Consider the following 24818-nt stretch of genomic DNA (forward strand, 5'->3'; position numbering starts at 1 on the left):
GCAATTTATGGTGAGAATATTGGATTCTGAAATATTGCTACATGTGGCATTTTCCCACTATGAACTAAGACAATAAAAATATTTTTAACACATATTCCCTTTCACCAATCAGTGCTGCAGCAGATAGTGCTAGAGGTGTGCACAGGAGCAATGCTCAATCATGAACTGAACAGCTGTGGTTCAGCTACAAGACGTATATCTACGTCCTCGTGGCTTAGATGAATTCACAGAGGACGTAGACATACTGTAGCTGAGGGGGGGATCGAGAGGCCCCCTGTCTCTTTAGGGAAGTATATCCTTTTTGACAATTATTATGGCTCAGGTTGGTCATTCCTCCTCTTTTTACCCATTAATAGACGTTCTGCACGCCTCATCCTGGAGAAAATAATCAGAGGATAAACCGTGGCGTTTTGTTTGAATTTATTAAAGTTATTACAGCATGGTGGCGGAAAAATGAACCATATCATTCCAAGCTGTCCCATTAGCAAGAGACAATAATTTAACTATCCCTTTTTTTGTTTTTTAGTTGAATACACAAGGAATTTCTCTTGTAACAATGTCCTGAGAGGAGCCGCTATATGTCCTTCCTTCCGGTCACTCCTGACGAATAAAATAAAAAAAAAAACCCAAGGAAACAAGGACACGAAAGTAAAAATGGAATCTGAGGATTTGATCGGAAGCTCCGTCCACGCTCTACCTGCACCGTCCCTTTTCGTTCAGCAAAATGTTCAGTAGAGGTGTGGGGGCTTCTCCAGAGCAAAAATGAAAAATACAGTGTTAAGTGGCGGAAGTCGTTCCGGGCCGACGGCGGTGATCCAGGAGTAGGAGTGGAGTAGGCAGTGGTATCGGGTCGGTCAGCGGCCGCAGGAGTGTACTGGGGGGGGGGGGGGGGGGGGAGGTTCTCCTATTTTCATGGCACCAGAAGCTCCGGAAAAAAAAAAGCCACCGAATCCGCCTGACGAATCTCTCCGCGAGAGGTCTGGAGCCGATCACGGCGTATCGGGCCGGAGCCCGGCAGTCCTATAAAGTCAATAGTCCCTTTGTGTGTCTCCTCTTCACGCGGGAGTTTGTAGTACGTTCTTTCTCCTGCGGAGGTAAAAAATAAAAGCCCAGAAATGGATATATATAGTCTTAGGTGTTGAACAAGAGATCAAGTGTTGCCTTATATGAGGTAAAGAGGCGCAGCCTCACGCCGGCGTCCGCGGGGAGGGCGGCATCATCGCTTCCCTTGCGGAGGAGAGTCCTCGGGCTGCGCAAATAAAAAAAAAAAAAATACAAGGTTTTGATTTTTTTTCTTCTCTTTGGAGGGATGTGGCCAACTGAAAAAATCTCAGTCCATTCCAAAAATAAAAAGATGCTAAAAACTAAAGGACACATGATTTTTTCCTATTTGAGCTATTCTTGAATATCACGTCACAGACAGAACAATGAAGGGGGGAGAAATATAAAAAGTACACAGCAATCATATTCATAAACTTGAAATTTCCTTCTCTTGCAAATTAAAAAAATAAAAACAAAAATGAAACAAAGTTTTATGTACAGACAGAATCCTCGTAGAAGGATCGATTTTTTTTCTCTCGACAGTTCATTGAATAGGGGAGGGGGTTTGATGGAATAAAAAGTTTTGGCTTTCTATTGCATTAAAACCAAACTGAGGGGGGAAGGGAGGGAGGGGAGGGGAGCTGTGCGATCGTCTCCTGCAGCTCCAGACCACCGTCTCTGGCAATCTCAGTAACCTTCCAATCAGCAGCTGGGTGAGGAGGGCGCCTCGTGTCACACACTCATGGTCATGCTGGGAGAGTACTGCAAAGAGAAGAGGCAGACGTTAGATACGTCATACACACGTCACCCATCATCTAACATCTACAGAGACTGCTTGCACCTGCAGCATCACTCCACCAATTAAAGTGGATCCGAGAAACTTTTACTCATTGCATAATTGTGTTCCTTTCATATAGTTTATAGGGCATTCCTCAAGCCAAATACTTTTTTGTTTTATTTTAATACTCTAACTCCCTATAAACTAAACAAGCTTCACCCACAGCTCCTTTTGTGCCTTGGCACTGTAGTAAGGGATTATGGGAGCTCAGTCTGGGCAGGAGGAAAGGGAGATATTACTAGCCACTGATTTCAGAGGCAGAGGGGAGGAAGGAGGAGGAGAGGGGAGTGAATTTACACACAGGCAAGCTGATAGCATCTCCCGCCCTCAGCCTGTGACAATGTGACAAACAGAACTGCCCTCATTGTATCACAGGAATAAATAATCATAAACTGATGAAGCCGTTTGCAGATAGATATGCTGTCCAAACTATCTAAACTTTATAGAAGATATATAGACAAGTTACTTGTTATAGTTTGTTTTTCATCTCAGATCTGCTTTAACCTGAGGGGTTTTTCCCCTCATGGAACAGAACTATTTTCACCTTTCATCGCTCTTTGTATTCATTTCCAAATAACGATCACTTCTTATCACAACAAAGCAGGCGCAGAACACTCCTGGGCGCGGGAGCGCGCACAGCCAGACTGCACTTGCGCAGTATGCACCAGACCGGAGGATGACTTTCCATGTCTATTTGCAGAGGCTGCAGGCAGTGGAGGACAGCGGCGTGGGAGCGATCAGGCCAGAGAGGGCTGGAGGAAGCCCCAGGCATGTATAAATCTTTTATTTCATCTCAGGTTTACTTTAAAGAGAATCTGTACTGTAAAATTCTTACAATAAAAAGCATACCATTTTATTCATTATGTTCTCCTGGGCCCCTCTGTGCTGTTTCTACCTCACCCTGCTGCAATCCTGGCTTGTAATTGCCAGTGTCAGGCAGCGTTTACAAACAAAAGACATGGCATGTGATAAGCTGAGAGGAGCTCAGTCTGTGACTCATACAGAGCCTGCAGGGGGCGTGGAGAGGGTGTGTATAGCTTCTATCCTATCACAAGCAGAGCAGCACATTCTTGCCTGAGCCCGACAAAGCCATCAGAGGAAAGAAGATTAGATTATACAACAGAGATAATACAGCCACTGTGCAACTAGGAAAGGCTGCAGTAAGACAGACCACATTAGAACAGGTATAGGAACTTATAGGATAGAAGAAATAAGGCTGAACATTTTGTTACAGAGTCTCTTTAAGTGACAATACAATATACTGTAGTTTTTAGACTGTAAGACTCACTGTTTCTCCCCCCAACAGTGGGGGGGAAAAGTCAAATGCAGGGAGTTCCTGACTTGTGAACGCCTGCCAATATGAACCTCCAAATTGCCGCAATACCGGGAACTCCCTGTAATGTGCCCATGCAGAGGAGGACACAGGGGGACAAAAGGGGCATAGAGGAGGGCACAAGGGGGACAGAGGGAGACACAAGAGGTACAAGGGGGCATAATCCAAAAGACGCCCCTTCACCATGGATGCACCAGGTTTAATATATATTTCTTTCCCGGGTTTTTGTCCTCTAAACCTAGGTGCGTCTTATGGTCAGGAGTGTCTTATAGTCCGAAAAATACGGTGTACAGGTAGTCCCCAGTTAACGAACGAGATAGGGACTGTAGGTTTGATCTTAACCTGAATCTGTTCTTAAGTCGTAACACTGTGCTATCTCTGTCCTGTACCTCCTCTGTGCGTCCCTGTGCCTCCAGTGTCCCCCTCTGCCCTCTGTACCTCCTCTGTGCCTCCAGTGTCCCCCTCTGTGTCACCTCTGCCCTCTGTACCTCCTCTGTGCCCCCCTGTGCCTCCAGTGTCCCCCTCTGTGTCACCTCTGCCCTCTGTACCTCCTCTGTGCCCCCCTGTGCCTCCAGTGTCCCCCTCTGTGTCACCTCTGCCCTCTGTACCTCCTCTGTGCCTCCAGTGTCCCCCTCTGTGTCACCTCTGCCCTCTGTACCTCCTCTGTGCCCCTCTGTGCCTCCAGTGTCCCCCTCTGTGTCACCTCTTCCCTCTGTACCTGCTTATACAAGTTAAGAAGCCATTTTTTCTTTGAAGTTTTTTAAATCGATTTTCTCAAAAACTACAAGTCCAATTTGAAAAACTTTTTTTACTTGTTCCCATGGAAACACAGAATCCATGCCGTTCGTATCGGCGGGTCGTTCGTAAGTTGGGGACTACCTATACTTTATACAGCTCTGTTGACACTTTATAAATACTAATTAATAATAACAGTGCAGTGCAATGTGCGGTGCAGTGTATGGCGCGGTGCAGTGTATGGCACAGTGTGCGGTGCAGTGTATGGCGCGGTGCAGTGTATGGCACAGTGTGCGGTGCAGTGTATGGCGCGGTGCAGTGTATGGCGCAGTGTAGTGTTTGGCGTAGTGTGCTGTGCAGTGTTTGGAGCAGTGTATGGTGCAGGGTGCAGTGCATACACTGCAGTATGTGGCACAGTGTGCGGTGCAGCGTAGGAAGCAGTGTGCGGTGCAGCATACGGTGCAGTGTGCGGAGCATACACTGCAGTGTGTGGCGCAGTGTGCGGCGTAGGGCGCAGTGTGCGGTGCAGTGTATGGCGCAGTGTGCAGCGTAGGGCACAGTGTGCGGTGCAGTGTATGGCGCAGTGTGCAGCGTAGGGCACAGTGTGCGGTGCAGTGTATGGCGCAGTGTACGGAGTATACACTGCAGTGTGTGGTGCAGGGTGCAGCGTATGGTGCAGTGCATGGTGCCGTGTGCAGTGGTATGGCGTAGTGCATGGTGCGGTGCAGTGCATGGTGCAGTACATGGTGCAGTGTATGTTGCCGTGCATGGCGTAGTGTGCGGTGCAGTGTATGGTGCAGTGCATGGCACAGTATGCGGCGCGGTGCAGTGTATGGCGCAGTGTGTGGTGCAGTGTGCAGCGCAGCATACGGTGCAGTGTGCAGAGCATACACTGCAGTGTGTGGCGCAGTGTGTGGCGTAGGGCGCAGTGTATGGTGCAGTGTATGGCGCAGTGCAGTGCATGGCGCAGCGTATAGTGCGTATGGCACAGTGTATAGTGCTGTGCGGTGCATGGTGCAGTGTATAGTATGGTGCAGTGGTATGGCACAGCGCATGTTGCAGTGTAGGGCGCAGTGTACAGGGCAGTGCAGTGTGTGGTAGTGTGCAGTGTAACAGTGTATAGTGCAGTGTATGATGCGGTGCAGTGTATGGTAGTGTGCAGTGTACGGTGCAATGTATGCTGCAGTGTGCGGTGCAGTGTAACAGTGTATGGTGCAGTGTATGGACATAAACAAAAGAGGGAGCACCGTTTAAAAAAAAAAAAAAAAGTGTATGCAGCGTGCTCAAGGTCTCTCCCCAGTGCCTCCTGGGAAGTGCAGTCCAGATAAAACAGAAAGGACCGGCACCGCTGTCTTGTATCAAAGCTCTTTTAATAGCACCAAAGTGGCAGCAGTGACAGACTGCTGTTTCGGTTTACACCTTTATCCAACTGGCCAACTGGCTTTGAGCAGTTTGATAAAGGTGTAAACCGAAACAGCAGTCTGTCACTGCTGCCACTTTGGTGCTATTAAAAGAGCTTTGATACAAGACAGCGGTGCCGGTCCTTTCTGTTTTATCTGGTGCAGTGTATGGCGCAGTGTGCAGTGGTATGGTGCGGTGCAGTGTAGGGTGTATGGTGCAGTGTGCGGTAGTGTGCAGTGTATGGCTCAGTGTGCGTTGCAGTGTATGGCGCGGTGCAGTGTATGGTAGTGTGCAGTGTATGGTGCAGTGTACGGTGCAGTGTACGGTGCAGTGTGCGGTGCAGTGTACACTACTCACATTGTCATTCTGGAAGGAATGGAGGAAGTTTCCCCCCAACTCTCCATCGTCACGCGGCGTTCCCGGAGGGTTACTAATGCCACTTATGTTATTTGGGGAATTCTGGGGAAAATAAAAAAAGAAAGAAACCGCTGTTAGCAAACAATGAAGATGATACACGGTCTAAACGGTTTCCATGTAAATGACACAGTAATACAGCTTGCTTATGAGTGGACTCTGGATAATGTAATCTATCTAAGGGCTAGTGTGCACGGACCTTTGACTTTACCAACCATTTTTGTTTGACCAGTTTTATCTTCACTTTGGCGTTCAGGTCAAATACAGTCTCTCGTTCAGGAAATATCTGGCTTGCCAAACTGAGGTCTAAGGTCTGTGTACACCAGGCCTTAAAGTGAACCTGAGGTGAGTGATATGGAGGCTGCCATATTTATTTCCTTTAAAAAAATACCAGTTGCTTGGCAGCCCTACTGATCTTCTGCCTCTAATATATTTAACCATAGACCCTGAACAAGCATGCAGCTGACATGTTTGACATTGTCAGATTTGACAGGATTAGCTGCATGCTTGTTTCTGGTGTGATTCAGACATCACTGCAGCCAAATAGATCAGCAGGGCTGCCAGGCAACGGGTATTGTTTAACAGGAAATAAATATTGCAGTCTCTATCACTCTCACCTCAGGTTCACCTTAGAGGACAACTGTAGTAAGAGGTATATGGAGGCTGCCATATTTATTTCCTTTTATACGATACCAGTTGCCTGGCAGCTCTGCTGCTTTATTTGGCTGCAGTAATGTCTGAATCACACCAGAAACAAGCATGCAGCTAATCCTGTCAGATCTGACAAAAATGTCAGAAACACCTGATCTGCTGCACGCTTGTTCAGGGTCTATAGCTAAAAGTATTAGCGGCAGAGGATCAGCAGGATAGCCAGGCAACTGGTATTTCTTAAAAGGAAGTACATATGGCAGCCTCTATATACCTTTCATTAGTTGTCCTTTAAAGGAAATCTGAATGGAGTGGAATACGGAAGGTGCCATTGCTGAATTACTTTTAGAAAATGCTACTTCCCTGTCTGTTATGCTGACAGCTGTAGCCACACCCCCTTAGTGACAATGAGCCAATGAGAAGACTGCTCTTCATTGGCTGAAGTTGTGGCTGCACTAGGGAATGCGGCTGGGCTCAGGTTCACCCCAAGACAAAGACTCCGCCCTCTGCTGTGGTCAGCAGGTAAGCATACAATTTGCATCAACTCAGATTGACCACCCCTTCTCATTACAGACCACACCCAGAAACCCAGGAGGAGATGCGCATTATACTATATAAAGCATTGTACACACAATGGATGGGTCTTGGCAGAGGCGGTCGGTCAGAGCTGGCTCAGCCACGACTAGCGTGTGTACAGAAACCCCAAATGAACGGAGATCTGAACAGACGGATCGTCTTAGCTGAGCACATGTCAAACCTCACCCCTTCAGCTCGGCGCTGGAATACCTCCCAATCCATAGCAACAGAATGTGTTGCTTGGCTAAAAGCCTAGCAACTCATCTGTACAGAACTCCGCCCAAACCTGTCGCCTGAGGGTGTAAGTGTTGAGCCGCACAGGCGACAGTAATTGGGTGAGTTTACACATCACATCAGGTGCAGCATTACTGATAATTCCAAAGCCAATTCAAAATATAGCTGGTCTCCCAGATTGCTCTGTGAGGAGAACTCTTGCCCACATAGCTAAACAGCCTAGGCTGTGATATTACTGGCAGAGAGGGGCTACATACCATTATGCAGCAATCTATAGATATAGGAAGAGTTTTAAATGTTGAAACCAGGAAAATTACCATTATAATATGTAACTAGTGCCTATTTAACCCTTTAGCAGCCAATTCATTTAGAGGCTTGCAAGTGCTCCAGGCCGATTTGTTTTACCACATTTTTTTCATTTCATATTTGTTACATTTCCCTGCTTCTAAAGGCTCATACACACGGGGTACGGCCGTCGTCACAACCACGTGGCACGCGCGTGGTGCGGCGACAGGTCGCCCATGTGTATGATGCACGCGCCCCGAACCATCGCCCGTCAGAGCTGTCGCCAGGCGATTGACATGTTCAATCGCTGGCTACAGCTGTCGCCGCAACTTCGCCGGAACTGTCGCTAGTCCCGCGTGAGTATGCGGGCTAGCGACAGGAGACCTACGCGAGTCAATGGAGCACTCGGCCGGGGGATGCTCCATTCACAAACAGCTTCCACCGCGTCTCTGCCTTTCTGGCGAGACGTGTGGACAGCTGTCGCCGACAGGGAGCTATCGCTCCCAGTTCGCATGCACGCATGCAACGGGGGAAAATTGTCCCCCGTGTGTATGTAGCTTTATTAGTACTGCTGCAATGAGTATTTATTTGTCACTAGGGGGCAGTGTGAGACAATAACAGACTTCGGCTTTCAGTTTCTACGTTATCTGCAAGTAGAGAGAGATCAAAGCATTCCAAGAATTTACAACAGGAGTTCCTTGACTGAGGTTAAAAGCTGTGCACTCTACTGAAGTTGCAAATGGGCTAATAGTCATCTCTGTGACCTACTGGCGGTTTATTCATATGGCACAACCCACCTTAGGGAGTCCGTCCATGTCGCCAGAACCTGAGGAGAGACAAATAAAGCATTGTATCAGCTGACATCACAAAACGAATGTCGTTATACTGATCACCATATAATCCACAGTGTGAGAAAGAGACAAAGAGGCCACTTACCTAACGACCCGTTCATATGATGAGGTTCCATGCCGCCCATGCCTCCCATTGGCCCATCTGACCCTGGTCCCATCGGGAACTGGAGAAAAAAAATACACAGAGTGACCATTAAAGTGAACCTCCAGACTAAAAATCTACTCAGCAGCACTGAAAAGGCTTGGTGTTTCTTTAACAGTTTCACAGCATCAGAATTTTGTTTTTCTTACCCAAGCCTCATTTTTAGCTGCACAGAAGCTAAGCTCCGCCCCATCAAAGCAATCTGCCCAGGCATTTTTCCCTGATGCTGTGCAAAGCATGATGGGATTTCCAATGTTGTTCTCATTGCCTAGCAACTGGGAGGGGTGATCAGGATACAGAACAGTTGGAACTGTGTCTCATGCTCCCTGTCACCTCCTTTCAACCAAAAAGATGGCTGCCCCCATGAAATCACAAGCATTTGCTTGTTCTTTTTAAACAGGGTGGGTAAGAGATTATATTACCTATCGGTTTTAATTAACATAACTAATGTAACTTAATGATAGTATGTTTGTTTAGGCTGAAGTTCCTCTAAGTTTCTACACAGCATCTTCCTAACCAGAGGGAGGGTCAACAAGATGCGAATAATTCTGAGGATGCATATATTACGCAACTTGGAAATTGACCAATTAAAGTGGACCTGAACTCTTGCACAGGACAGAAGTAAAACAAATAGAGAAATGCACCCTGTATGTATCTAGAGAGTTTAACCTGTCTAATTCCTCCTTGTCTGTGACTAATCACAAGCTGTGATTTGATCTAGCAGCTGTGTCAGCTGGCTGCCATGGCAGAGCAGCTAATTTGTAAACCTTATGTCTGCTTCCATGAAAGCAGGAAGTAGACCCACTGCAGATTTATTTCAGGATTTGTATCAGCTGTAACAAAAAGATGTTTTTTTCTGTAAAGGTTATTATGCTGTTGCTTAGGTTTCAGAACAGAGAGGAAGTTCTGAGTTCAGATCCACTTTAACCACTTAAAGACAACTGGATGGATATTTTTGTCCAGTTTGTTACTAAATAAAGGCACATGTGGTATCATTTTAACCGTGACAAGTCGTAGAATACATTTTAGTGTGTCTAAAATGTGTGAACCACGTCACATGAAAAATAAGTAGGGACAAACTTAATCAAACATAAAAAGTCATTTTCAGGATTATGATCAAACTTGGGAAAGTTTTAGCAACACTACAAGAGACATATGTGGTATCATTTTAACTGTGAAAGAATTTTAGGGTTGAGGCCCATGTCTCCTATATTCTTTTTACTCACAAACTGAATCAAAATAAATTAAATTTTGCATATTCTGTACCAGAATAAAAGACTTGTAAAATGAAAACAAAGTGAAAGAATATAAAAGAAAAAAACATATTGTTACCTTAGGAACCTGGCTTTTTAACCTTCCTGGCGGGAAGCCCGAGCTGAGCTTGGGCTATGCCGCCGGAAGGCACCGCTCAGGCCCCGCTGGGCCGATTTGCATAATTTTTTTTTTGCTGCACGCAGCTAGCACTTTGCTAGCTGCGTGCAGTGCCCGATCGCCGCCGCTACCCGCCGATCCGCCGCTATCCGTCGCGCCGCAGCCGCCCCCCCCCCCCCCCCCCCCAGACCCCGTGCGCTGCCTGGCCAATCAGTGCCAGGCAGCTCTATGGGGTGGATCGGAATCCCCTATGACGTCACGACATCGTTGACGTCGGTGACGTCATCCCGCCCCGTCGCCATGGCGACGGGGGAAGCCCTCCAGGAGATCCCGTTCTTTGAACGGGATCTCCTGATCGCCGATCGCCGGCGGCGATCGGAGGGGCTGGGGGGATGCCGCTGAGCAGCGGCTATCATGTAGCGAGACTTTGTCTCGCTACATGAAAAAAAAAAAAAAAATTAAAAAAAAAAAGATTTGCTGCCCCCTGGCGATTTTTTAGCAAACCGCCAGGAGGGTTAAATATGTATGCCATAAGGGTATATTACTATTATTTTTGAATATAAGGTCTTATAATCATCAATAGTGTACAATGAGAATGCAAAAAACAAAAAAGACATTTATTTCCAAATACAATATTGTCACCGTACATTGTGCTAGGAACATAATCTAAATGTTGCAATTACCAGGATAGATGAGCAAATAAAATTAAGGGGTTTAACATAGTCAGCAAGGACCGGGCTGTTTCTGTGTGATCTGCGCTGCGTGGGCTCTCCAGCCCGCAGCGCAGATCGTGTGCAAGGCAGGGCGATCAGACTTCAGACCCCCAGCAGGTCATCCCCCTAGTGGGGAAAAAAAGGGGGGGGATCGCCGCCGCTCCGTGTGGCCGAGCGGGGGGGCTCCTCAAAGCCCCCTCCGCAGTGATTTCCGCCCTTTCTGTACATCCCTCCCTCTCCCTTCCCCTATGTGCTGCGCAGGACAGATATGCGTCCTGCGCCGGATAGGGTAGGCTTTAGCCTATCAGATGCCGGCGATCCATGGCCAATCAGAGGCCGGGGATCGCCAGTCTCCTTTACAGCGCTGCTGCGCAGCAGCGCCGTATAATGTAAACAGCAGGGATTTCTTCCCCGCGTGAGCCGCGATCGGCGGCTCGCACACTGTTCACGGAGACACCCTCCATGAACTGACATGGAGCGGCCGTTTCCATGCAAAACCACAAACGACCAGCCGCCGCCTATCGGCGTTAGCTGGTCGTTAAGTGGTTTTAATGTGACGCTATAATGGAGAAAAATAGAGAAATAGTTCGTTTTTTCTATTTTTTTCCCTGTAAAAATGCATAGAAAACAACGAGATTACTAAACAAAATTATCACACACTAAAAGCCTAATTTGTCCTGAAAAAAACAATATATAGATCCTTTAGGTGTGATAAATAGTAATAAAGTTATTGGCGAATGAGTGGGAGCAGCGCCTATATGTGAAAATTGCTCTCGTCCTTAAAGAGAATCTGTATCATCAAAAATTCCTCTGGGGGGTACTCACCTCGGGTGGGGGAAGCCTCAGGATCCTAATGAGGCTTCCCACGCCGTCCTCCGTCTCTCGCTGCAGCCCTCCGTATAGCGGATATGTAAATATTTACCTTCCCGACTCCTGCGCAGGCGCTCTGGCAGCTCCGAAGTAGGCGGAAATACCCGATCGCCGTCGGGTCTGCTCTACTGCGCAAGCCTCCGGCGCCTGCGCAGTAGAGCGGACCCGACTGAGATCGGGTATTTCCATCTACTTCGGAGCTGAAAGCAGCCACAGCGCCCCCGCTGGAGCCAGCAAAGGTAAATATTGAATTAACAGTCAGGTCTGTCGGCGGCTGTTCTGAGGGCTGCAGTGAGACCCCCGTGGGACGGAGGACGGCGTGGGAAGCCTCATTAGGATCCCGAGGCTTCCCCCACCCGAGGTGAGTACCCCCCAGGGGATCTTTTTGATGTTACAGTGTCTCTAAAGTGGATCCAAAATATACTTTTACTGGTTTCATAATTGTGTTCCTTTTATATAGTTTATAGGGCATTCCTCAAGCCAAATACTTATTTTTGTTTTGTTTGAATACTCTAATTCTCTATAAACTAAACAAGCCTCGCCCACAGCTCCTTTTGTACCTTGGCACTGTAGCAAGGGCTTATGGGAGCTCAGTCTGGGCAGGAGGAGGTTACTAGCCACTGATTTCAGAGGCAGAGGGGAGGAAGGAGGAGGAGAGGGGAGTGAATTTACACACAGGCAAGCTGATAGCATCTCCCGCCCTCAGCCTGTGACAATGTGACAAACAGAACATGGCTGCCCTCATTGTATCACAGGAATAAATAATCATAAACTGTTGAAGCTGTTTGCAGCTAGATATGCTATCTAAACTTTAGATAAGATATATGGACAAGTTACTTGTTACAGTTAGTTTTCCATCTCAGATCTGCTTTAAGTGGTTAGAGGCAGCCACTGCTCCAATATGATTTGTCCATTTCCAATCCATGCAATTTTGCATAAAAGTAGCACCAACTCAGAACTCTTAGCATCCCATTGACCATTCCTAGCCAGCACTCGCTGCATGTGTAATAAAGGTAAGAGGAGGCAACAAGCCGCCATGTACTCACGTTTGAGCGGTTTCCTGTGGGCGGTCCTGGGTTGATCATCGTGTAAATGTTGTCACCTGAATTTGTGGACTCTGGAAGAGAAGAGGAAGCCACGTCAGCACCAGTTACAGGATAAAGCAGCCATGATTATACCTGGCGTGAGACTGGGGGCGGGACTTCAGCAGCTGCATGTCACTATGACAACTTAAAGGGAACCTAAAGCGAGAGGAATATGGAGGCTGCCATATTCTTTTCTATTTAGGCAATAGCAGTTGCCTGGCTGTCCTGCTGATCCTCTGCCTTATACAGGTCCTTCTCAAAAAATTAGCATACTGTGATAAAGTTCATTATTTCCTGTAATGTACTGATAAACATTAGACTTTCATATATTTTAGATTCATTACACTACATCTGAAGTAGTTCAAGCCTTTTATTGTTTTAATATTGACGCAGGGTCAATGCAGCTAGCTATCAGGAGATTTTGGAGCACTTCATGCTTCCATCTGTTGAAAAGCTTTATGGAGATGAAGATTTCATTTTTCAGCACGACCTGGCACCTGATCACAGTGCCAAAACCACTGGTAAATGGTTTACTGACCATGGTATTACTGTGCTCAATTGGCCTGCCAACTCTCCTGACCTGAACCCCATAGAGATTCTGTGGGATATTGTGAAGAGAAAGTTGAGAGACGCAAGACCCAACACTCTGGATGAGCTTAAGGCTGCTATCGAAGCATCCTGAGCCACCTGAGCAGTGCCACAGGCTGATTGCCTCCATGACACGCCGCATTGAAGCAGTCATTTCTGCAAAAGGATTCCCAACCAAGTATTGAGTGCATAACTGAACATAATTATTGGAAGGTTGACTTTTTTTTGTTTTAAAAACACTTTTCTTTTATTAGTCGGATGAAATATGCTAATTATTTGAGATAGGAATTTAGGGTTTTCATGAGCTGTATGCCAAAATCATCAATATTAAAACAATAAAAGGCTTGAACTACTTCAGTTGTGTGTAATGAATCTAAAATATATGAAAGTCTAATGTTTATCAGTACATTACAGAAAATAATGAACTTTATCACAATAGTCTATTTTTTTTTAGAAGGCCCTGTACTTTTAGCCATAGACCCTGAACAAGCATGCAGCAGATTAGGCGTTTCTGACAATCGTCAAATCTGACAAGATTAGCTGCATGCTTGTTTCTATCGTGCTTCAGACCCTACTGCAGCCAAACAGGATCAGCTGGGCTGCCAGGCAACTAGTATTGTGTAAAAGGAAAAAAATATGGTGGCCTCCATATTCCTCTAACTTTTGGTTCCTTTCAACTGTTGGTAGAGTAACTGGCTCCAGAAGTTGTCAGAGTTTAAAACAACAACAACAACATACACACCTGCTGGGCTGGGCATGATAGGAGTTCCTGGGGGTCCGCCTCCACCAGGGGGTCCCTGAAAGTACAAAAAAACATCACTTACAGGTTATATTCTGAAAACCTAGAGAGTGAGCTAAACATTCAATGGCTTCTAAAAAGTCCACGCTATGCTAATTCCAGCTTGCATGCAAATTTAATACAAATTGTAGGAGGCTTGAAAATGGACCAATCAAACTCAGCCGTAAGTGCGCTAGATTGGTCGAATTCAATTTGCATACAATTAGTATCTCATTGTCCATCTCTAGTACTCGGTAGGGATGATCAATGAGATTCAAATTGTCCCCAGTTCATGCAGGATTATGCACATTTATGATTTAAAATAATTGGTCCAATTTCAAGCTGCACCAGTGCTGTAGGTTTCTGCAGCAAGCTGTGCGGACTGGTCTGCATCAGCAGTTCCTGTGTTCTGGGACAACTAGAGTGGAAAAGGCTTCTTGCATCCCTTTAGATGTGCTTACATGCCACTAGAGGTCTCACGTCTGTGTCACTATACAGATCTGCACAGCTAAAGTGATGCAGGAAAGCCTCTTTAAATGTCTCCTCCTGACATCCCGCCCGCAAGTGCAATGGATCAAATTGTATAAAAAGCAGGAGGGGGAGGCTCTTCCTATTGGTTCTCTGCTGTCTGTCAATGCGATCGCATGCCATTTGCTAGTTTCTAGGATCACAGCTGGAGGTAAATACTGAACACTTCTCTCTTGGCTTTACTGCATGCTCATATCTTTGCGAATTGGCATTTACTGACAGGTGTCAAGGTAATTACCGCACAAGTTGGTAATTTACCTCACTGGTCGGATATTTCAGCTGCTGCTGCTGCTGCTGCTGCTGCTGCTACTACTACTGCTACTACTACTACTACTACCCTTAGTTAATTGACATTTCAATAAACGTTTCGATAAAATCATCTGTTTTCTGCGAATTGTAGCCGATATAATTTAAAATGCATTCATTAATACAAATCGATTTTTAAAAAAACTCACCACATAAGTTCCGGGAGACGAGGAGGAGTATGGAATCTGTGAAGAGGACAGAAAGATGAGAGCGCGTCCGGAGACACAGATATACTAAGGCTACATACACACGAGATAAAAGTCTTTGGAAAATGAAAGATCACAGACCAATTTTACCCCCTCCATGTAGTATGAGAGCCATACCTACACCGTCTATTCTATGGAGCTGAACTCCACATCAGAAAAAAATCTTTGCAAGATGCTGCACACACAGATGCTGTACAGACACAAAAGATCAGTATCTGCAAAAGATCCGTTCCTGCAAAAGATCCGTTCCTGCAAATTGCATTCATAGTCTATGAGATCTGCAGATCCTCATACACACCTTGTTTGAAAGACATTTATCTGCTTATCTGACAATCATCTGCAGATCTGAAGATCCATCCTGGTGATCTGCAGATGAATGTCAGTTAAACAAGGTGTGTATGATGATCTGCAGATATAGACTATGAATGCATTTTGTGGGAACAGATTTTTTGCAGATACTGATCTGTTGCATGTGTACAGCATCTTTGTGTGCAGCATCTTGCAAAGATTTCTGTCTGATGGGGAGTTCAGCTCCATAGAATAGACTGTGTAGGTATGGCTCTCATACTACATGGAAGGGGGTAAAACTGGTCTGTGATCTTTCATTTTCCAATGTCTAGTGGCCACCTCTCTCCCTTATAAAGTTCACTGGTGTCTAATAGCGCGCCCCCCCCCCCCCCTCCATTCCGTATACAGTTGTTGATGTTTAGTAGTCCTCTCTCCCTCATCTACACAATTCCCTGATGTATAGGAGGTCCTCCCTCCCCTATACAGTTCCCCAGTGTTTAGTGTTTCTCCCCTCCCTCCCCCATATGGCTTCCCAGGTGATCTAGGGCTTACCCTTCAATATAGCTTCGCTGGTGGACTAGAGTGGGCCAAACATAATGCAAAGTGGGGAAACCACCCGAGGGCCAAATCTGATGGCTCTGAGGGCCAGACATGGCCCACGGGCCGGAGTTTGACATGTATGCTCTACTTACAGTGTCCCCCGACCCTGTCCTCAAGGCCCACCAACACTGCATGTTTTGTATAAATCCACAGTTATTTAATCAGCTCTGCTGCAACACTAATTACTCCACCTGTGCATGTTTGTGGTTTCCTGCAAAACATGTACTGTTGGTGGGCCTTGAGGACAGGGTTGGGGAACTCTGCTCTACATATACAAGACAATTTTTTAAAGGATACCCGAACTGACATGTGACATGATGAGATAGACATGCGTATGTACAGTGCCTAGCACACAAATAACTAGGCTGTGTTCCTTTTTTTTCTTTCTCTGCCTGAAAGCGTTAAATATCAGGTATGTAAGTGGCTGACTTAGTCCTGACTCAGACAGGAAGTGACTACAGTGTGACCCTCACTGATAAGAAATTCCCCTTTTTACCTCTTTCCTGCTCTCAGAAACCATTTTCTGCTAGGAAAGTGTTTTATAGTTGGAATTTCTTATCAGTGAGGGTCACACTGTGGTCACTTCCTGTCTGAGTCAGGACTGAGTCAGCCACTTACATACCTGACATTTACCTCTTACAGTTTTGATAGGCCAATTTTCCTTCCCTGCAGTGTAAGGGCCAACAGATATAGAATATTACAGATTGTGTAGGTAAGCTTTCCTACTACATGGAAATTTGCTATAAAAATTGGATGTGTGTACGCATCTTAAAAGCAACTGAAGTAGTGATAAAGGCGTGAACTAGGGTTGAACGTTTCTCTGAAGCAGGGGTAGGGAACCGATGGCTCGGGAGGCAGATGTGGCTCTTTTGATGGCTGCATCTGGCTCACAGACAAATCAGTCGCGATTGATTCACTAAGCTACACTGCTCAAGCAGCGCAGCTTAGTGTGGCAGAGCAAGTAACATTTTCAGAGTAGGCACCCCACTGCTGTAACATGCACTACTAACTTACTCGCGCTCTCCCCAAAACTAACGGCTGCTCCAACTGTCCCACTCTGGATCCTGTCAGGTCCAGTGACTTTGTTGGACGAGATCCCCGCACTTTGATTTGCCTAATAGGCTGCTTGTCAATTGACAGGCAGCTTATTGGGCCAAAGTGCAGGGATCTAGTTTCTAAAAAGTGAATCAACCCCCAAGTCAGCTAGCTAATTGTACAAGCTGTTAGTCGGTATTTCTCCTGTCTGGCTCTCAGGGAAATTTCTGATGTTGCTGAAACACAAGAGAAGCTGAAGACGTGTCTGATGCTTCCGCTGCCCGGCGGATCAACTGTATACACATCACCATGGCAACAGGGACATGAGCCCTCTGCTGCGCATGCGCACTGTACCAGTTTGAAACGTATTGTATGGCTCATGGAAATACATTTTAAAATGTGGCGTTTATGGCTCTCAGCCAAAAAGGTTCCTGACCCCTGGATCTAAAGGAATGATGTGCTTAATTTGATTCCTGATGTTTAGGGCTTTGTCCCAGGATCCCTGCACAGGACAGGGCCATGTAACGTCACAAGCAGTCCTATCTGGTTGTCACTTACCGAATTTGCATTGTTTGGATTTGGCCATGGCCTGCCTGCTCCTGGGCCCCTGAAACCCAATCAGAAAACAAAACGTTATTAGGGTAAAAGTAATAAATCCAGCAGACAAGAACCAGTAAGCTTGTGCAAGCCGCGTTCCTTACATGTTCATGCCGCCGGGGCCTAACGAGTTGGGCGGAGGCCTCATCCCGCTGCCATAATTCTGCAACGATAACCAAGGATCAGACTACGGTAACGAGGATGACCCGGGAGAGAGATGGGAGAGAAGAAAACGAGAGGGTTAGTGGTGCAGATTGGAGAGCTGCTCGAATAACAGCACAATTACTGCCTAATGATGAGTAAAGAGGGAGCAGAGAGCCGCGGATGATTAACATAATTAGTGTGAGGCTAATATGATTAACGCTCTCATTGATCCGCGCTTCAGAGGGCGACAGGCGCAGCATTAACCGCCTAACAGGCCGGCGTCTGCTGCTCTCACCTCCTGCATATGGGGGAGGGGGGAATGGGGAATCCCTGTTATCTCATTACAAGAGTCCTGCCAGAGGTCACCCGTCAAATTTGCGGGCAGAGCAATCAAATCTGCACTGGAGGCCACAGGAGATTAGCCCCTAACGGCGTGCCGTAGTGTCAGTTAGTTGGTACAACACGCTACTACAGAGATTATTCCCCTCACGTGGATATCTCTTAAAATCTCCAGTAATCCCAACAGCTATAGAAATTATAAAAAGAGTGGAATCAAATCTATTAGCGGAAAGAGCTTGGGCTTTAAGATGCGGAGATGTACAGTCCTTTCTGGACAAGGCAAGTCAGTGGTCAATTATTTATCCTGAAACTAAACTCTTTAACCAGTAGACTCCCCCAACCTCCCTCTCACATTCAAAAATTCAAGGTCGACACTGTCAGAAGGAAGCTTATGATTCAAACTTATTTCCCCATAGCTGAAAGTACTAATCTATAAAGAGACCCACATTTAGTGAACAAGACCAGCTCATAAAGCTGCATACATTAGACTAATCTAGGGTACTCACCTTAGATTCATTTAGCTTAGCTTAGTTTTAGTTTAGTTTAGTTTGTTTTTGTTTTAGTTAGTTACTAACTGCAAACTGTCAAACCTAACAATGAGTTATATTAGATGGGAAATAGTCATACCTCATGAGGAATGACATAATGACACAACATGAAGCTGTTGGAATCACCATTCCCTATACCGCATTATATTTCACCAGACCTAAGAATCCATAAAGTAATAATACAATATGTGGACGCGTCCTTGGGGATCTCTGTAGGCGGGTAGGACCCCCATTTCCCTAAGGTACAGCTCCACCAAACATCTCATTTTAAGTACAATGGACAAAGGTGAAATATTTAAAATCGTTGATTAATACCCTTCAATGCTCAGTACATACAACCAAGATAAAAATCCAACAACCATCTTAACAAAAAACCCTATCATAACAACAGTTTATCTGTCTATATGATATGATGTAACAATGCTATAACTGTTGTAATGAATAAAAACCACGGCAATATACCATGGGATGTATGTAATAAAGAGATGCTATGATTCATATAATGTTTTATATACTATGCAATATCTGTTGTTTACTCAATGTGTCATTCATTTGACCACTGTATGTTTAATTTGAAAAATTTTCCAATAAAAAAATATTGAGATTGGATATCTCTTAAAAAGAAACTCCAGTGAAAATAATGTAATAAAAAAAAAGTGCTTCATTTTTAAAATAATTATGTATAAATGATTTAGTTAGTGTTTGCCCATTGTACAATCGATCCCTCCCTGATTTACATTCTGACATTTATCACATGGTGATCTTTACTGCCGGCAGGTGATGTCCTTGGAAGTAGCTGCTGCTTGTTTATTTTTGGCATTTGGAAACAGCTGTAAACCGTAATTTCCCACAATGCAACGAGGTTCCCAGACAGGAAACTGCCAGGATCATGGTCCTCACAGTTTCCTGTGGGAGGGGTTTCACCACAAAATCTTCAATACAGAGCTCCCTGATGATCCTTTTGTGAAAAGCAATAGATTTCTCATGGGAAAGGGGGTATCAGCTACTGATTGGTAAGAAGTTCAATTCTTGGTCACGGTTTCTCTTTAAGGTGGCCACGAACGATACAATTTGCTGAACGATCGATTACAAACTATTCTTTATACGAACGATCATAAATGATCATTTGGGACCACTACTGGGCAAAAATCTAACGGAATCTTCAACCGAAATTAGGATCGATTTCATTAATCTGATTAGATTGGTTAGGAAGTTTTTATCCAAAAGTGGTCCCAAACGCTCATTTACGATCGTTCATACTCAATCGTTCAGCAATTGTATCATTAGTGGCCACCATTAACCCTTTGTAATCCATTTTGAGCCTGTGTACTGTATAATCCTAGGTACACACGATGCAATTTTCTGACAGATTAACTGTCAGATCGATTATCTCCAACACGTCCGATCTGATTTCCGATCGTTTTTCGAACAATTTTTGATAGAAGTGAATGGAAAAATCGATTGAAAAATCGAATTGGACATGTTGGAAGTAATCGATCGGACAGTAAATCAGAAAATTGCTGGCAGCAGATCGTCCTAGAGTTTCTATCCTGTCATAAAAGATAGACTGGTCGATTCTATAGAATTTATTTGCGATCGATCAATTCTATAGAATCGATTGCTGAAATCGACCAGTGTATGGGCCCCTTTAGGCAGCTTATCCCACTTACTGTTTCTCTGATCTCAGCCACATGAGGCCTATCAGACTAAAGCCTCGCCCAGCAGGGATCGGGGCAAACAATGAACAGACGTGCTGCTATCCTGCAAGCTAGGGACATGTTCTGTTGCTATGTCATTGCTAGGTGAATAGGGAGCACAGCCGAGATGATCTGACAGGCTGTTTGCTGGCTGAGGCATCAGAGGGCATTAGGGGCTGCTGTACACACAGTACAGCGTGCAATGAGGGTCACAGACAGGAAACTGTCAGGACCATGGTCATGACATCCCACTGATGGAGGGGTTTTACCACAATAGCCATACAGAGCCCCCTGATGATCAATTAGAGAAAAGGAATAGATTTCTCATGAGAAAGGGGTATCAGCTACTGATTGGGATGAAGTTCAATTCCTGGTTAAAGTTCCTCTTTAACTGACCTATTTCCTTTATTTGAGCCCCCCCCCCCCCCCCCCCTCAATTCACTTCATGGAGGGCAGCGATTGGGGCGGCGGAGTACAGCTTTTTCTCAGCTGAATACAGTGATGTTATTCTCCAGCAGAGGGAGGAAGAGAGGAGCGGAGACAGGTGCTCTTACCTGAGGCCCGGGACCCATTGGGCCCATCGGTCGAGGAGGGTTCATCCGCTGCATGGGGCCGCCCATTCCGGGGTGTCCTGAAGTGTAAATAAAGAGAAGCTATTGAGACACTGCACTGATGGGGAGAAGCGGGAAACACCTGGCGGCTGGTGACTGCCTACCTTGCCGTGTGGGGTCCATGGAGTTCGGTAATAAGGGCTGAGATCCTGGCACGCCACCTGGTGGCTAAGGAGAGAAATACACATCAGAGGTGAGCCTGACTTATTATAGCCTCTGTCCCAACTTCCTGTACTGGTGATGGGCGGCCATGACGACAGGAAGTGAGGAAGAAAAATGCACAAAAACAAAAAACATTCTGCTCAATCATGAAAATTAAAGAAAAACAGAAATCTGCATTTCAACAAGAAAAAGCCATCGGAGCCAGAGAACACAAATAGGTAACATACCTGATTTGCCATTCTTATGTGCGGCCTGGGTCCTCCTCCGTATCGGGGAGACATAAAAGGCTGCAATGTGGAAATATATATGTATTAATTTATGTACAGTCAAAATAATGTAATAAAATGCTTAATTTTTACAATTATGTATAAATTATTTAGTCAGTGTTTGCCCATTGTAAAATCTTTCATCTCCCTGATTTACATCCTGACATTTATCACATGGTGACATTTTTACTGCTGGCAGGTGATGTCAGTGGAAGGAGGTGCTGCTTGCTTTTGTGGAAGTTGGAAACCGCTGTAAACATTCCCTAGAATGAAACTAGGCTCCCACAGTGTGATGTCAGAACCATGGTTCTGGACATCACACTTTGGGAGGGGTTTCACCACAAAATCAGCCATACAGAGCCCTCTTATGATCCATTTGAGAAATGGAATATATTTCTAATGGGAAAGGGGGTATCAGCTACTGACTGGGATGAAGTTCAATTCTTGATTATGGTTTCTCTTTAAGATCACAGTTCTTACAAATGCTGTATGAATGCTAAGCCCCACCCCCAGCCTTCCTGAGTCAGAGATAAGCCCAGCCCCCAGGTGTGTCCTTCCTGAGTCATAGCTAAGCACCACCCCTAGCTGCTGCGTACCTCAGTCAGAGCTTAAGCCCACCTCCTTTGTGCTTTTTCTCAGCGTTAAGCCCCACCCCTAGCTGCATCCTTCCTAAGCCAAGCCCCAGCCGTGCCCTTCCTCAGTAAGCGCTAAGCTCCACCCCCAGCTGTGTCTTTCCTTATTTAGCGCTAAGCTCCACCCCAGCTGTGTCTTTTCTGAATACAGATGATCAATGGATTTTTCCAAGTTGATGCAAATTTGGTTGCAATTTGTATACACACTGGTCCAATCAAATGTAGATGAAGTTAATAATTGGCCCAAATTTTATCTCCATACAAATAACAGCAAAACTTGCATCAACTCAAAAAATTAGAATTTCACTGATCCTCTTTATGAAGAGATGGACCAGTCCATAACCTGTGAGTTCTCAGATCTCAACTGGTCCCTTAAAGAGAATCTGTATTGTTAAAATCTCACAAAAGTAAACATACCAGTGCGTTAGGGGACATCTCCTATTCCCCTCTGTCACAATTTCGCCGCTCCCCGCCACATTAAAAGTGGTTAAAAACAGTTTTAAAAAGTTTGTTTATAAACAAACAAAATGGCCACCAAAACAGGAAGTAGGTTGATTTACAGTATGTCCACACATAGAAAATACATCCATACACAAGCAGGCTGTATACAGCCTTCCTTTTTAATCTCAAGAGATCATTTGTGTGTTTCTTTCCCCCTGCAGCTATCTTCCACTGAAGTGTCAGGCTGTTTCTTCCTGCAGAGTGCAGACAGCTCTGCCTGTATGTAATTCCTCAGTATGTGAAAGCCCAGCCAGCTCAGAGGAGGATTTATCCAGCTTGTAAAAGATAATAGAGCAGAGAGAAGCTGCACTAATCTAAATAACACACAGCAGTGTGCAGAGAGGGGCCTGGAGGGGGGAGATGCATCACAGAACCACAACACTGAAGAACTTGGCAGCCTTCCAGACACAGGCTGACAAGTCTGACAAGAGAGAGATAAGTTGATTTATTACAGAGATGGTGATAGTAAAACGTGCTGCAGTAGGCCAGAACACATTAGAATAGATTTTGGAACTTGTAGGATGGAAGAAAACCGGATGAAATTTTTGTTACGGAGTCTCTTTAAGCAATGGGTTTTCCTGAACATAGGTGGCGCTCCCCTGTGGTGGCAGCACAATATGGCGGCTACAGAATAACAATCACGCATGGGGGACGCAGCCACGCCAGGCTCTGTTACGCCTGTGTCACACCTGAAGCAATTATAACGAGAGGATTGAGCGATTACCTGACTGTGAGGGCCCATCATGTTGGGGTTGTGAGGCGGAGGCTGTGCGTGGGGGGATGGCTGAGATCCAGGGGGTCCCTGCTGGAAAACAAATCACAACATCTGGTGAGCCACAATCACTTCACAGCGAGTCAAGTAAAGCTAAAATATGGAAGCAACAGGGACAGCCATACTATCTACTCGTTCTACTTACATAACATATGTATTGTACTGTCCGCATTTTGATTTCAGTGAATTTTACATAGTAAATAAAGAGAAAACTGTTCCAGGCATTTTCCATCTTTACTGCCTCGAACTGAAGCTAATCCTGATGTAATTTACTCCCTTACTCTTTTTTTATCATATCTAGCTTGCTTTGTTACCACACGTGAGCACAGCACAGATCATATTTCAGCAGCTTCTGCAGAGGGGTGGGGTGTGTTTCCCTTCTCATCCTCCTGTCACACTGAACTGCCCTCAGTCAATCAGTGAAGAGCAGGAAAGTGGGTGTGGAGCTAACAAGCTTCCCTCTCCCCAGCAATGTACCAGAATAGAGCCAGGCTGACTGAGAGAAGATTCATTACAGCAGACACATTTATGATTATATCGGAATGCTTGCAGTTCAGGGTCAGGATGTAGACTACATAATAAACACAGAGCAGTGAGTAAATAGAATTTGATTTTGTGGCCGACCACCTTGCTTTAAAGGTGCAATTCAATTATATTAATTTTAAACTATACCCTGATCGTAAAATTGGGTAATTAGTGGGCGCCTTTACATTGAAAAATTTTAAAATTTAAAATACACTATACATTTTTTTAAATGTATGTATTTTACAATTTTTCGTGATCATGGCCCTTTAACGCAGTATCCATCTGATTGAAAACCATAGACTATTTTCCCTTTATGATAATATGGAACGCTGAAAGCAATCCTGCTGCTTTTGAGTGTTCTTAACCACTTAACGACCGCCTAACGCCGATAGGCGTCGGCGGATCGTTAGTGGTATAGCATGGAAACGGCCACTCGATCGAGCGGCCTTTCCATGCTAGTTCACGGAGACTGCCTCCGTGAACAGTCTGCGAGCCGCCGATCGCGGCTCGCACGCATAATGTAAACATCCGGGGAAGAAATCCCCGCTGTTTACATCACACGGCGCTGCTGCGCAGCAGCGCCGTGACGTAGATCGGCGATCCCCGGCCTCTGATTGGCCGGGGATCGCCGGCATCTGATAGGCAGAAGCCTATCCTATCAGGCGCAGGACGGAACTCCGTCCTACGCCGCTCACAGGGTAAGGGAGAGGGAGGGAAAGCCGGGGAGGGCGGAAAGCGCTGCGGAGGGGGGGCTTTGAAGAGCCCCCCTCGGAAAGTGCGGGTAGCCGGCGGCGATCAGACCCCCCCAGCAGGACATCCCCCTAGTGGGGAAAAAAGGGGTGTTATGGGGAAGTCTGATCGCCCTGGCACATACGTGATCGGTGCTGCGGGCTGTAGAGCCCACGCAGCACCGATCACTGCAATATCCCCTGGTCCTTAAAGAGAACCTGTACTGAGTAAAATTTAAAATAAACACATGAGGTAACTTCAAATGAACATTACATAGTTACCTTGCCATCAGTTCCTCTCAGAAGCTCACCATTTTCTTCTTACAGTGATCCCTTCCAGTTCTGACAACATTTTGTCAGAACTGAAATATATCAGTTGCTGTCAGTTATAGCTGAGTGGAGAACTGATGTATCCATGTTTCCCTATGGC

The 24818-nt window shown here is 45.6% G+C and overlaps 1 protein-coding gene across 4 annotated transcripts in view; it reads right to left on the minus strand.

Moving 5' to 3' along the window:
- Nucleotides 1-403: 403 nt before the first annotated feature.
- SSBP3 (single stranded DNA binding protein 3) overlaps nt 404-24818 on the minus strand; it is a 131878-nt gene continuing 107463 nt past the window's right edge. For 3 of the 4 annotated variants that reach the window (XM_068239006.1, XM_068239009.1, XM_068239008.1), the window contains 13 exons: nt 23088-23168; nt 21192-21251; nt 20907-20970; nt 20746-20822; nt 17568-17650; nt 17425-17473; nt 14887-14922; nt 13868-13922; nt 12499-12569; nt 8442-8520; nt 8303-8331; nt 5706-5807; nt 404-1803 (listed from right to left, as the gene is read on the minus strand). In XM_068239006.1, coding sequence (XP_068095107.1) covers nt 1774-1803; nt 5706-5807; nt 8303-8331; nt 8442-8520; nt 12499-12569; nt 13868-13922; nt 14887-14922; nt 17425-17473; nt 17568-17650; nt 20746-20822; nt 20907-20970; nt 21192-21251; nt 23088-23168 — 816 coding nt within the window. In that variant the 3' untranslated portion in view covers nt 404-1773. The remainder of the gene's footprint in view (nt 1804-5705; nt 5808-8302; nt 8332-8441; nt 8521-12498; nt 12570-13867; nt 13923-14886; nt 14923-17424; nt 17474-17567; nt 17651-20745; nt 20823-20906; nt 20971-21191; nt 21252-23087; nt 23169-24818) is intronic. The other variant, XM_068239007.1, reaches the window with a different exon arrangement.

This window comes from Hyperolius riggenbachi, chromosome 6 (genome assembly GCF_040937935.1).
Source record: "Hyperolius riggenbachi isolate aHypRig1 chromosome 6, aHypRig1.pri, whole genome shotgun sequence".
Classification (NCBI taxonomy): Eukaryota; Metazoa; Chordata; class Amphibia; order Anura; family Hyperoliidae; genus Hyperolius; species Hyperolius riggenbachi.